This window comes from Acartia tonsa, chromosome 4 (genome assembly GCF_053477335.1).
Source record: "Acartia tonsa isolate MP-2025a chromosome 4, ASM5347733v1, whole genome shotgun sequence".
Taxonomy (NCBI): Eukaryota; Metazoa; Arthropoda; class Copepoda; order Calanoida; family Acartiidae; genus Acartia; species Acartia tonsa.
The window spans coordinates 56,590,102-56,604,457 of record NC_137263.1 but is presented as its reverse complement, the minus strand read 5'-3'; the positions used below and the strand labels follow the sequence as shown (position 1 = coordinate 56,604,457).

The window sequence follows — 14,356 nt, the reverse complement described above, 5'->3', positions numbered from 1 at the left end:
CATGGTTTTTTCGTATGGATGAGAACCGGTTCCTATCCACCGGATTCGAATAAATACGAGAAAAACTATTGGATTGTGTTCATAAAATGCATAATACCTTTTATTCTAAAACAAGGATGACAACATCCATAAGTAGCGAAGCACAAAAAAATCATATACGTATATTTAAAGTGTATTCATTAATTGATTTATTGGAGAAAATAACAAGAAACCCTGTTTTATTTTGTATAATGATGATGGTCAAAGTAAATTACATAAAAGATGCTCATAACAATGGAAAAATTATTTTGATACTGATATCCCAAAAAAGTTTTAAAATTGGACCAAAAACTCCAAAGATATGGGGAAATATGTAAAACATATAAAAATAGCAAAAACCTGCTAAAAGACAGTCTGACCGCCATTCTTGTTTTCTTAAAACGACAAGAAATTTAATTTTTAAATCCTTAACTTAATAAAACTTGGAAAATCGGACTAAACCCCGAACAAACATATTATGCAAATCTGAATTTTCAAAATAGCAACTTTATTATTCATTTAGGATGATTTTACAATAAATATGAAATGTAGATGCCTCTTTTGGTTACAAAATTCCACTGTTATTTTTTAATTAATTAGCACCAATAAAGCACAAGATCTTAAAAACAGCATTTGGGGGTAATACTGGTGAACAAATATATTATGCAAATCCAAAACAAAGCAACAAAAAAAGGTTTTTTGGCACTTTTCTCCTCTTTTAAAGATTGATTATGATAAAATAATATTTTTTAAGGGATTTATGCATTAATTATTATAAAATATAGTATAAGGTAGAAATTAATGATTTTTCTAAATAAGAAATGATTGAAAAAAAATAAATTCGATCCCTATCACTTTACACTAGTAAAATATAGGTTTTTTAGCCAAAAAGATGAATACTCTGGAAATTCGACCAGATATCATTTATTTAAGCCTATATAGAGAGCCCCACGTTTTTATTTAAATCATAAGTGCATGGCCTAATTTTTTTTATATTTTATAATAAAACCCTCTATTTTCCATAGATCTAACATCATTTCAACAAGTTTTATTCATTTATTTTATATGAAGTTCTTTTACTTCCACAATGATATTTGTTTGTTTTTTGTATGGAAATACATTAATTAACTAAGATGGCATTCAAAATTTAAAATAAATTTCAAAGTATATAACGATTTCAAAAAAATTATTATAGCAATTCAGATTCTCATACTGGAATAGGTCACTAGGACGAACGAACATTAACACTTATAGAATAATCATAATATATGTAAATGTTCTAAATGTCAAAACAAAATTGGAGTAAATTTGTTGAAAAACTGAGTACGGACATTCTTGTAACGATTATACAGTTGCTACGTTTTCTAAATCATAAATACTTAACTACTACAGGAATCACCATGCAAAGTTTAAAATCAATAAGACAATTCTAACATGCCCAAGTTAACGGAAAAAAAACTATATGGACGGACGAACGGACCGACACTATTTTTAGAATAGTTTTGCTTTTAATAGACATATCACTTTAAATTCATAATTACAAATATTTTTTATAAATATTTTTTACAATTATTACAAAGACCTGTTGGTTCCTTCATTTGCACTAGATTTACAAGAACAAACAACGTTTCATTTTTCTCTTAATCTTGGCAATTCTTGCCTTTTATTTCACAAGCAACACAAATTGTTTTAGAGCTTTTAAATGAACTATTGCAAACTATGGCATGTTTGTTATTTAAGAAACAATCACACTAAGAATCAATTTTATTACTAAAAAGCTTCACGGATTTTTCATTTTTAAACTTGCGGATTTATTCAATGAATTTTATAGTTTGAAAACTTAATTTTACAGCTTTTTTTCAAGAAAAAATACACTCAAGTTCAAATGCAATTTATTCTTTAGGCCATGCACTTATGATTTAAATAAAAACGTGGGGCTCTCTATATAGGTATAAATAAATGATATCTGGTCGAATTTCTAGAGTATTCATCTTTTTGGCTAAAAAACCTATATTTTACTAGTGTTTAGAGGACAGCTGCTGACCCCCAGTCTTATGGATGAACCTAAATACATGTTAAAGATAAAAATTACCCTGAAAAGTATACAAAAATGTTTTTTTATGTGTTAAAAAAATTCATTTTAAAATCTTGATTTTGAGGATGATGACCTTTCAGATGCTCCTGTTGGTGGTGATGGTGAGCCAAATGTTATCTAAGTACATGCCCATTACAACAACTTGTCTATTAACCTATGTACCATTTTTTGTAGTCATAGCAGCCTCCAATGGAGCCTTCCAACAAGAAATATAACCATCTTCAAAAAACTACAGTATTCACCTTATGAATTGAAGTAAATAAAATTGCAATTCTTTTCTTTTTTAATAATGCTGGGCTGGAGGATGCTATAACTACAAAAATTGGATCATAGTTTAATATATAAGTTGTCATCATGGACATGCACTTTGATAACATTTGGCTCACCATCACCACCAATAGGGGCATCTTAAAGGTCATCATCTTCAAAATCAAGATTTTAAAATAGATTTTTTCAACACACCAAAAAACATTTTTGTATAATTTTCAGGGTAATTTTTATCTTTAACATGTATTTAGGTTCATCCATAAGACTTGGGGTCAGCAGCTGTCCTCTAAAGTGATAGGGATCGAATTTATTTTTTTCATACATTTATTATTTAGAAAAATCATTAATTTCTACCTTATACTATATTTCATAATAATTAATGCATAAATCCCTTAAAAAATTATTATTTTATCATAATAAATTTTTAAAAGAGGAGAAAAGTGCCAAAAAAACCTTTTTTTTTGCTTTGTTTTGGGTTTGCATAATATGTTTGTTCACCAGTATTTCCCCCAAATGCTGTTTTTGAGATCTTGTGCTTTATAGGTGCTGATAATTTAAAAAATAACAGTGGAATTTTATAACCAAAAGAGGCATCTACATTTCATATTTATTGTAAAATCATCCTAAATGAATAATAAAGCTGTTATTTTGAAAATTCTTATTTGCATAATATTTTTGTTCGGGGTTTATATACATCAACGATATAAAAAAATTTAAAAATAGCCAAAAACCTGCAAAAAGGAAGTCTAACCGTCATGGTTGTTTGCTTTAAACAGCAGGAAATTTAATTTTGATATGTATAACTGAAAAAATTTTGAAAATTGTACCATAAACACCAAAGATATGGAGAAAAATGTGAAAAATACAAAAATAGCCTAAAACCTGCTGAAAGGCAGTCTGGCTGTCATAGTTGTTTTCTTTAAAGGACAGGAAATTTAATTTTGATATCTATAACTAAAAAATTTTGGAAATCGGACCATAAACACCAAAGATATGGAGAAAAATGTGAAAAATACAAAAATAGCCTAAAACCTGCTTAAAGGCAGTCTAACTTTCATAGTTGTTTTCTTTAAACAACTGGAAATTTAATGTTAATATCTATAAGTGAAAAAATTTTGAAAATCGCACCATAAACACTGAAGATATGGAGAAAAATGTGAAAAATACAAAAATAGCCTAAAACCTGCTAAAAAGTGTTCCTATCGCCATCGATGTTTTATAATTAATTGTGCTCCTTAATGATGGGAACGTTGTCAAAAAAATTTCAGCATTCTACCTTTTACAGGAGCTGAGTAAATCTCATTTCCCCCATAGCGTTACGGACTGACGGACGGACTGACGGACGGACAAGGTGAATTATAGAGTAGCTTCGCTACTAAAAATAAGAAGGTATATGAAGTATAGGTAAATAAATATGTAAATATGCAAATATTATATATTTATATCATGATGAATATATAATTTATAATACTATGGAATACATATTAAGATGAGATAATTAAGATAATTTATTACATACAATTTTCCACGTATATTAAAATAAAAATTACAAAATCAATACCAATTTAATATCCGCGGAAATCTGTCTATAAAACGCTGCGATAAATAACTATTATTTCTTGTTAGAAGATGCTAAACCTTAAAATAAATAATCTTTGTAGTACATTAGCCATAGCCATAAGAGGCTTCAAGTAATAACATCTAAGTAATAATATATCGATTTTAACAAATTAATTGTGTTTTAATATGTTCACCTTTTTCCTGTGTGTGTGTGTGTATTTATGTGTGTGTGTGTGTGTGTTTGTTTCTGTGTAAGCCTGCCAAAAATATATACACAAAGTGTGTGTGTGTGGGTGTATGTGTTTGTGTGTGTGTTTGACTGTGTGTATGTGTGTACATGTGTGTGTGTGTATATGTGTGTAATGTGTGAGTGTGTGTAAGTATGTAAGTAAAACAAGGACAGTGATACATTTTCTAAAAATAAATTTGTATATTTCAACTTAAATGACTGAATAGTTATTTAACGCCTCGTATTATAGATAGCTTAGTTTTATGATTTTTATTTTAATATTCGTGGAAATTGTCTGTAATGCGATGCTATACATGATTTTTCGATATTGCTAAGAACCGGAAAAAAAACACGATCAATTTCAAAGCTTGACTAGACACTTTCATGGAAACCGCTTAGTGTTCTAATTTTTACTCTAAATGAATAATACAATGGCCGATAAATTGATATGCATCCCCAATGGTAATACAGAAAATTATCCCTTCTGTAGAATCAAACTAGTGGTTGAAATGTTTGAACAATCATCAAACAAAATTTACTAAAGTCCCAAAATTTAAAAGCCAATGTTATCATATAAAACTTTGGGGACTAGTGTAATAAACATCCCATTGTGCCCAATTTTAGTTTTAAGATTATTTATATCTGTCCTGGGCTAGTATTATACAAGCATGCCAAATAAGAGATTTCTTCAGAGTATTAAGAGCTTTAATCCGGGAGGGAGGGGACACGGGATGGTAAATTACACTGGTACCCAAAGTTGTATCTGTCCTAGACTAGTATTATACAATCATGCCAAATAAGAGATTTCTTCAGAGTATTAAGAGCTTTAATCAGGGAGGGAGGGGACATTGGTGTGTAAATTACACTGGTACCCAAAGTTTTATCTGTCCTCGACTAGTATTATACAATCATTCCAAATAAGAGATTTCTTCACAGTATTAAGAGCTTTAATCAGGGGAGGGAGGGGACATTAGGAATATAAATTACACAGGTACTCAAACGTTTCAACCACTAAATGTAATCTAATCTAATGTATCTATTGTACATCAATTTATCAGGAATTGTCTTATCCCTTTATATCCCTTACTTCCATCCCCGCCCCGTATTTTAAATATCCCCTCCTCAATTTCCAGAAAGCCCCCATGCCAATAAAAAAGAAAACTTTCCCTTTAACTTGCTACTCTAGTGTATATTGAGACAGACACAAGGCGGAATGTTAAATTTTAAAGGGAGGGAAGTCAACAAATATTTAGAACAAAATAGGCCATAAAATATGGGATGTTTTTTGGTTTATATTTTTGCCGCTAGATGTCACCTTTTAGTTGCATGTTGTAATATTGAAAGTTTTAACCTGTTTTGTTTCTTCTTTTAAAAAAATAATTTTAAACTAGTTTTTGTGTATGTTAAAAAAAAATTTGTTAATTATTAATTAATTATTTGAAAATAGGCCACAAAAAATTAAGATTTATTTCTATCAATATAAACTATAAGTAAAAAGCAGGCACCGTTATCTGGATCTGTGTATTTTAGACTCCAAGGCGACGGAAGTTTAGTTAATTTCTTAAGAGAGATTTCTCACACGTTAACTGAAATAATTCTTAATAATATTCAGAATTATCACCTAAGGGAATGTGATTCTGACAAACAAATTAAAGGAAAATCTCCCCACAGACCCTTGTTTCCTCCCCTTCTTACCCAACCCTCTTCAGTTATATGAAAAAACAGGATATACTCCCTCCCACCACCTTACTTCCAAAGGTTTTTATGATTTTTTGTAGAATTGATTGTAAGAATAGCAAGGCCTGCTTTTATCCTGATTAAGTTTATCTAAAAGATAGGCATCTTTAGGAAATAAGAGGTCTGTCGAACTAAATCTAAAAGCCTTTAAAGTAAGGACGTCTAAGCTTGTTTGTTTTAGGCGGGTATGCTGAAAAATAAAAAATTTTAATATGGTGAACTACCCTCTACCCCCCCCCCCCCCCCACCTATTGAACCCCTAGCCTAAAACCATCCAAAGACCAATGTGAAGCTTCCCCTAAATGGAGAATTAATTCTGTTCAGTAGATTTTGAAATATTAAGCTTCAGACAACAAAAACAAAAAAATAGCTTAAAACCAACCCTAAGAAATTTTAAAGCTTCTCTGAAAAGTGCAACTAATTTGGAGCGCCAATTTACAAGATCTTTAGCTTATCACAAAAAACATTACTACTTTATATTATAGAACAATTTTACATGGAGGGTTATTACACAAGTCCTCAAAGTCTTAAAGGCTTAACACCATTTAATTTATTGAACTTTAATATGTTGGTTCATTTAGTTGAGTGTCCAAACGTTTCAACCACTAATTGTAATCTTTTGAAATGTTAATTTTGTGCATCATCATTGGGGATGTACATCAATTTATCGGCCATTGTCTTATCCCTTAAGATCCCTGACTTCTACTCCCTGCCCCGTTTTTAAAACATCCCCTTCTCAAATTTCCAGAAAGCTCCCATGCCAATAAAAAAAACATTCCCTTTAACTTGCTACTCTAGTATATAATGAGGAATGCACATGGCGGATTGTTAAATTTTAAACGAATGGAAGTCATAAAATATTTAGAACAAAATAGGCCATAAAATATGGACGTTTTTTTAGTTTAAATTTTTGTCGCTAGATGCTCCCTTTTAACTGTATATTATAAGTATATTTTAAAGTTTTAACTTATTTTGTGTCTTTCTTTTACAAAATACATGTTAAAACTTGTTTGTGTATATGTTTTAAAAAAAACATTTCTTTATAATTTTTAAATTAGTTTGAGGACAAATAAAAAATTTATACTTTTATATCAGAAAGAAGACGCCTTTGTCATCGTAGAAGCGTTGAAGCGGTTCATTATCCTTGTATGTTATTCTGAAGAGATATTTCTCACTTGACAAACTAGATTAAAGTCTAATAATGAGACTTTTTAATTGATTTCATGGTCTCCTTGCATATAAAATCTTACACTCAATTTTGCATAATATTAGTATTTTCTTTAGTTTTCTATATAAAAACTAAAACACTTTTCGTTCAATTTATCAGCTATTGTCTTATCCCTTGAGATCCCTGTATCATGCCCTTTTTTTAAATATCCCCTCCTCAATTTCCAGAAAGCCCCATGCCAATAAAAAAAACTTTCCCTTTAACTTGCTACTCTAGAATATATTGAGACAGACACACAGCGGTATGTTAAATTTTTAAGGGAGGGAAGACAAAAAATATTTAGAACAAAATAGGCAATAAAATATGGACATTTTTTTTAGTTTATATTTAAATTACTAGGCGTCTCCTTTAATTGTATGTTTGTAGTATATTTTAAAGTTTTAACATATTTTTTCATGTTAAAAATATTTTTTTAACTTGTTTGTGTATTTTGTATTAAAGAATAAAATTTTGCTTATATTTATAAATTTTAAAAGTAAATACAAAAAGTTAAAACTTAAAATTTACATATTCAAAACCACACTTTTCAGGGATATTATACTCTTTTGTTTCAACTACAATATTTATCACTTACTGGACGTTTTCTGAAGAGAAATTTCTCACTTGTATTTCAACAAAATGCCCTGTGATTTAATCATCTTCTCAAGTCTCCATAAAGTCCAATATAAAAGCACTCTCCCTTTAATTTGCTACTCTAGTAAATCCTATTATATAAAGTAGTAAGCGTTTTTTGTCTGTCCCGAAGGATCTCGCTAACCGCTGAAACGATATTGTTCTCCTTTACAGTAAAGCTTCTTATAGGTCCTGGGGAGGTTTTTAACTATTTTTTGGAAGGGTGTCTTCACCCCCCCCCCCCATAAAAAAAGATTTTTTTTAACTCTTTTTAAACTAAAATTTAAAATAGGATGAGGTCTACTTTTCCCCCTCCTACCTTATTTGCCCCTAGAGGCTTCTAGGGGCGTAGCGGCTAGTATTGAAGAATGCACTAAGTGGATTCTTAAATTTTAAACGAATGGAGTCATAAGATATTTAGAACAAAATAGGCCATAATAAATGGACATTTTTTTAGTTTATATTTTTGCCGCTATATGTGACTTTTTAATTGCATGTTGAAAATTTTAACTTGTTTTATTTCTTATTTTTTAATAAAAATGATTTTAAACTTGTTTTTGTGTATGTGTTTATTATTAATTAATAATTTGAAAACAGGCATACAAAAATTAAGATGTATTTATATAAAAAAAAAAAAAAGGAAAAGTCATCCGCGACCGCGACAGAAAATGGGCATAATCATGGTTAATTTCTGAAGAAAGATTTCTCTCTCGATAACTTAAAGAACTCATATCATTATTTAAACTATCATCCAAGGGAATGTGATTCTGACAAACAATTCTAAAGGAAAATCTCCCCACAGACCCTCTTTCTTTCCCCTCTTACCCAACCCTCTTCAGTTATATGAAAAAACAGGATATACTCCCTCCCACCACCTTACTTCCAAAGGTTTTGTGATTTTTTGTAGAATTGATTGTTAGAATAGCAAGGCCTGCTATTATCCTGATTAAGTTTATATAAAAGATAGGCATCTTTCGGAAATAAGAGGTCTGTCGAACTAAATCTAAAAGCCTTTAAAGTAAGGACGTCTAAGCTTGTTTGTTTTAGGCGGGTATGCTGAAAAATTAAAATTTTTAATATGGTGAACTACCCTCTCCCCCCCCCCCCACCTATTGAACCCCTAGCCTAAAACCATCCAAAGACCGAAGCTTCCCCTAAATGGAGAGTAGAATCCGATTGGTTCAATGGATACCGAGATCTTAAGAAGCAGACGGACAGACATCATTCTACATTTGTGTTATAGATAATCTTACAGGGAGGAAATAGACATTGGACTGTTTATTACACAAGTCACCAAAGTCTTTTGGCTTAACAACAATTTATTTATTGAACTTTGATTGGTTTATTCTATTAGTGGAGTGTTCAAACTATTCAACCACTAATTGTAATCTACAGAAGGGGTAATTTTGTTTATCATCATTAGTGATGTACATCAATTTATCGGCCATTGTCTTATCCCTTCAGATCCCTGTCCCGTTTTTAAAACATCCCCTTCTCAAATTTCCAGAAAGCTCCCATGCCAATAAAAAAAACTCCCTTTAACTTGCTACTCTAGTATATATTGAGACAGACACAAAGCGGAATGTTAAATTTTAAAGGGAGGGAAGTCAAAAATATTTAGAACAAAATAGGCCATAAAATATGGACATTTTTTTTAGTTTATATTTTTGTCGCTAGATGCTCCCTTTTAACTGTATATTCTAAGTATATTTTAAAGTTTCAACTTATTTTGTGTCTTTCTTTTACAAGAAACATGTTAAAACTTGTTTGTGTATATGTTTTTAAAAAACATTTGTTTATCATTTTTAAATTAGTTTGAGGATAGATGAAAAATTTATACTTTTCTATCAAAAAGAGGACGAAGCACGCATATGTTATCGTAGAATCGTTGTAAAGTTTCACTATCCTTTTATGTAATTCTGAAGAGATATTTCTCACTTGACAAACTAGATTAAAGTCTTGAAATGAGACTTTTTAATTAATATCATGGTCTCCATGCATATAAAATTTACACTCAATTTTGCATAATATTAGTATTTTCATTAGTTTTCTGCTTTTAAAGCATTTTTAACAGAGTTATGGCCAAATACATTATCGAACATATTAAAAAACTAAAACATTTTTCATTCAATTTATCAGCCATTATCTTATCCCTTTTGATCCCTGCCCCGTTTTTAGAATATCCCCTACTCAAATTTAAAGAAGGACCCCAAACTAAGAAAATAACATTCCTTTTAACTTGCTACTCTAGTATATATAAAGACAGACACAAAGCGGAATGTTAAATTTTAAACGAAAGGAAGTCAAAAAAATATTTAGAACAAAATAGGCCATAAAATAACAAAAGTTTTTTTGGTTGAAATTTTTTTCGGTAGATGTCCACTTTTATTTGGGGGTTTTTATGTATTTTTGAGATATAAATGTTTTTTTTTATAAAAAACATAATTTCTGAACTTATTTGGTTATATTATTAAAGTAATAAATTAGTTTTCGATTCCTAAACTATTTTGATGATGGTTGAAATTTTTAATTTATATATGTAAATTCATATAAGACATTATAAGATTATTACAGTATGCATTCAACTTGCAATATAGTTTTTTTCTACTATTTTCTGAAGAGTAATATCTCAGTTGTTTGATGCTTAACCTTACAGTTCAGGTATAGGAATTTGCCAGATTTATTTCATATGAAAGTGTATGTACAAAATAGCTGTACATTGGCCCCTGAAAGCGTACATTTTATTTCTTTTCGGGTGGGTTGCTCTGCTAATCTATCTTAAAGTAATAAAATAGGAATTACACTATAGCGGCCACGCATCTAGTGGCCTCTAGGAGGGGGAGTCGACCTCCCACTTTCAGTTGTAATGTTTAAAAACAAATTTTTTTGGGGGGGAGGGGCGATTTCTATTGTGAGGTTGGTAGCAACCTCCCCGAAAATAATTACAAACCTTCCAAGAACCTTGATAAGCTACACTGTAAAGAAGAACCATATCGGTTCATGCGATTAGCAAGATCCCTCATTACACAAACACACAGATAGATATCCTTTTACTTTATTATAAGGACTAGCGGCTTCGCCCCTAGCCTCTAGGGGCTTTGCCCCAAGAGGTGATAAAAAAAAAATTATGGCGAAAATCGAAAGGACCTTGGAAATCTCCTTAAATGGGGGGGGGGATTTTTTGGTTTTTGGGGGGGTTGGGGGTGTCCCACCCCCCAAGAAAATAGCTTAAAACCACCACAGGACCAATAGGTAGATACCCTGAAGAGTAGAATCCGATCGGTTCAGTGGTTACCGAGATCTTAAGGGACAGACAGACAGACGGACAGACAGACATCGTTCTACTTTGTATTATAGATAATGAAGAATTTTAATTACCTAGCTTACCCTCTATACAATTTCAAAAAGCAAGTTATTACAAAAATAAGGATGACAACATCCATATAAGTAGCGAAGCACAAAAAATAAAATCATAGATGGTAATGCGTACAAGTAGATTTAAAGTGTATTTATTAATTGATTTATTAATTATTATTTAATATCCCAAAAAAGTTTTAAAATTGGACCAAAATCACCAAAGATATGGGGAAATATGTAAAACATATAAAAATAGCAAAAACCTGCTAAAAGGCAGTCTGACTGCCATGCTTGTTTTCTTAAAACCACAGGAAATTTAATTTTCAAATCGTTAACTTTAAAAAATTTGGAAAATTGGACTATATACATCAAAGATATGAAAAAATTTAAAAATAGCCAAAAACCTGCAAAAAGGAACAAGGTATCATCTCATAGGTCATTGGAAGCTTTAACTATTTTGGAGAGGGTATCGCTCCTAGAGAAAAGAAATATTTATCTTTTTAAAACTACAATTGAAACTCACATAAGAGAACGGCGCATATTGGATTACAATGGTCCAACGTAATGTAAAAGCCTTCAAATTAAGGACGTCCAAGTTTGTTTGTTTTAGGCTGGTACGCTTAATGGGGTAAACATTCCTTTTTTCAACCCTTCCCCCCCTCATTGACCGTCTATGCTTCGAAAGGTAGTGACTTAATGATAGAGCCATTACAAGGCATACAGTGCTCTGTTTAAAAGGGAGTACATATATTGCCAAGCTTAAATCTAAAAATAAAAAAGCCTAAAACCATCCCAAGACTAATGTGAAGCGTCCCCTAAACGGAGAATACAATCAATTCAGTAGTTATTTGAAATATTTAGACAACCAAAAAAAATCAAATTGGGACTGCAATTTGCGAGATCTATTGCTTCGACAGACTTTTTAGTAATGATTCCTAGGAGAAATTCGGCACCATATAATGAGCTAAGCATCTCTGAGTATGTATATGATATAGATCTACATCAAGTTTTTATTCTAATTTTGAAATATCTATTTTTTTCTAAATTTTGCACAGCTTTCAATCTTTAATTGTTAACGTTCGTTTGACCATATTAATTGTTGACCTTCGCATTCATGGATGTTGTCATCCTGGTTTCAGTTTGATTAGAGGAAGGTCCTTATGTTTTATGGTTGGTAATTATTTCTAATTTTAGGCAGTTACCAAAGATTAGCTCTAATTGGATAGGTGATAACAAATATAGATAGATAGATAGATAGATAGATAGATAGATAGATAGATAGATAGATAGATAGATAGATAGATAGATAGATAGATAGATAGATAGATAGATAGATATAGATAGATAGATAGATAGATAGATAAAGAATGGGCCTCGCAATAATAATCTATCTATATTTTAGGATATCCTATCTGGAGGGGAGAAACAAAGAATGGGCCTCGCAATACTAATCTATCTATATTTTAAGATATCCTATCTGGAGGGGAGAAACAAAGAATGGGCCTCGCAATACTAATATACCTATATTTTAGGATATCCTATCTGGAGGAGAGAAACAGAGAATGGGCCTCGCAATACTAACCTATCTATATTTTAGGATATCCTATCTGGAGGTGAGAAACAAAGAATGGGCCTCGCAATACTAATATATCAATATTTTAGGATATCCTATCTGGAGGGGAGAAACAAAGAATGGGCCTCGCAATACTAATCTATCTATATTTTAGGATATCCTATCTGGAGGTGAGAAACAAAGAATGGGCCTCGCAATACAAATCTTTCTATATTTTAGGATATTCTATCTGGAGGGGAGAATCAAAGAATGGGCCTCGCAATACTAATATATCTATATTTAGGATATCCTATCGGGAGGGAAGAAACAAAGAATGGGCCTCGCAATACTAATCTATCTATATTTTAGGATATACTATCTGGAGGGGAGAAACAAAGAATGGGCCTCGCAATACTAATCTATCTATAGTTTAGGATATCCTATATAGAATTAAGAAACAAAGAATGGGCCTCGCAATACTAATATACCTATATTTTAGGATATCCTATCTGGAGGGGAGAAACAAAGAATGGGCCTCGCAATACTAATCTATCTATATTTTAGGATATCCTATCTGGAGGGGAGAAACAAAGAATGGGCCTTGCAATACTAATCTATCTATATTTTAGGATATCATATCTGGAGGTGAGAAACAAAGAATGGGCCTCGCAATACTAATCTATCTATATTTTAGGATATCCTATCTGGAGGTGAGAAAGAAAGAATGGGCCTTGCAATACTAATCTATCTATATTTTAGGATATCATATCTGGAGGTGAGAAACAAAGAATGGGCCTCGCAATACTAATATACCTATATTTTAGGATATCCTATCTGGAGGGGAGAAACAAAGAATGGGCCTCGCAAGACTTTTCTATCAGAAGTAAGAATTTATCTATTTCATTTCATTGTTTTAAAGAAACCTAACATGCCAAGTTTGAAATGAATAGTACAATTTTAACATGCCTATATTAACCAAAAAGGTTTTAATTACGGAACGGAAGGATGAACAGACGTACTGTCCGACCTTAATTACAGAATATTAATTTATCGCTACGTATTATAAACAGCTTTTCTCGGATATAAAATGTACAATCATAAGATTAAAACCAGTTTTTTAGCCCCAAGATGGCAAAGGCACGCGCTAAAAAAATCATGTTTTAATCTTGTTAAAATGATTGTATATTTTTATATTTGTAGAAAACTGGATATAATACGATGCTAGACCTAATTTTTCCTTATGGCTGAGAACCGGTTCTAATCCACCGGATTTTTAGCGGTTTCAAATGAATGCGGAAAAAAACCTTGCTTTTAACAAAACTAAATTGTTTAGGCCAGCATGGGCTATGTTGGATGAATGTACCAGCGCCGTTTCTATTGATGTAGAAGGAAAAATATACCAGGTAGGAACTTACTGATAAAGGTTGCTAAATAAAGTTAATCTAAATATTATATTAATGAACCTAGAGCTGTATCTATTAATGTAAAATAAGCTAAGAACCTAAAAACAAAGGTTGCTAAATAAAGTTATACTAAATATTATATTAATGAACCTAGAGCTGTATCTATTAATGTAAAATAAGCTAAGAACCTAAAAACAAAGGTTGCTAAATAAAGTTATAGTAAATATTATATTAATGTACCTAGAGCTGTATCTATTAATATAAAATAAGCTAAGAACCTAAAAATAAAGGTTGCTAA

At 31.0% G+C, this 14,356-nt stretch overlaps 1 protein-coding gene across 1 annotated transcript in view; it reads left to right on the top strand.

Annotated features, from left to right (window-relative positions):
* The window catches only part of LOC145315564 (ATP-binding cassette sub-family D member 2-like), a 162,535-nt gene that overhangs the window by 57,522 nt on the left and 90,657 nt on the right, over window positions 1–14,356 (top strand). Inside the window, exons 22-23 of the mRNA XM_080155546.1 lie at window positions 13,480–13,538; window positions 13,989–14,058. Coding sequence (XP_080011672.1) covers window positions 13,480–13,538; window positions 13,989–14,058 — 129 coding nt within the window. The remainder of the gene's footprint in view (window positions 1–13,479; window positions 13,539–13,988; window positions 14,059–14,356) is intronic.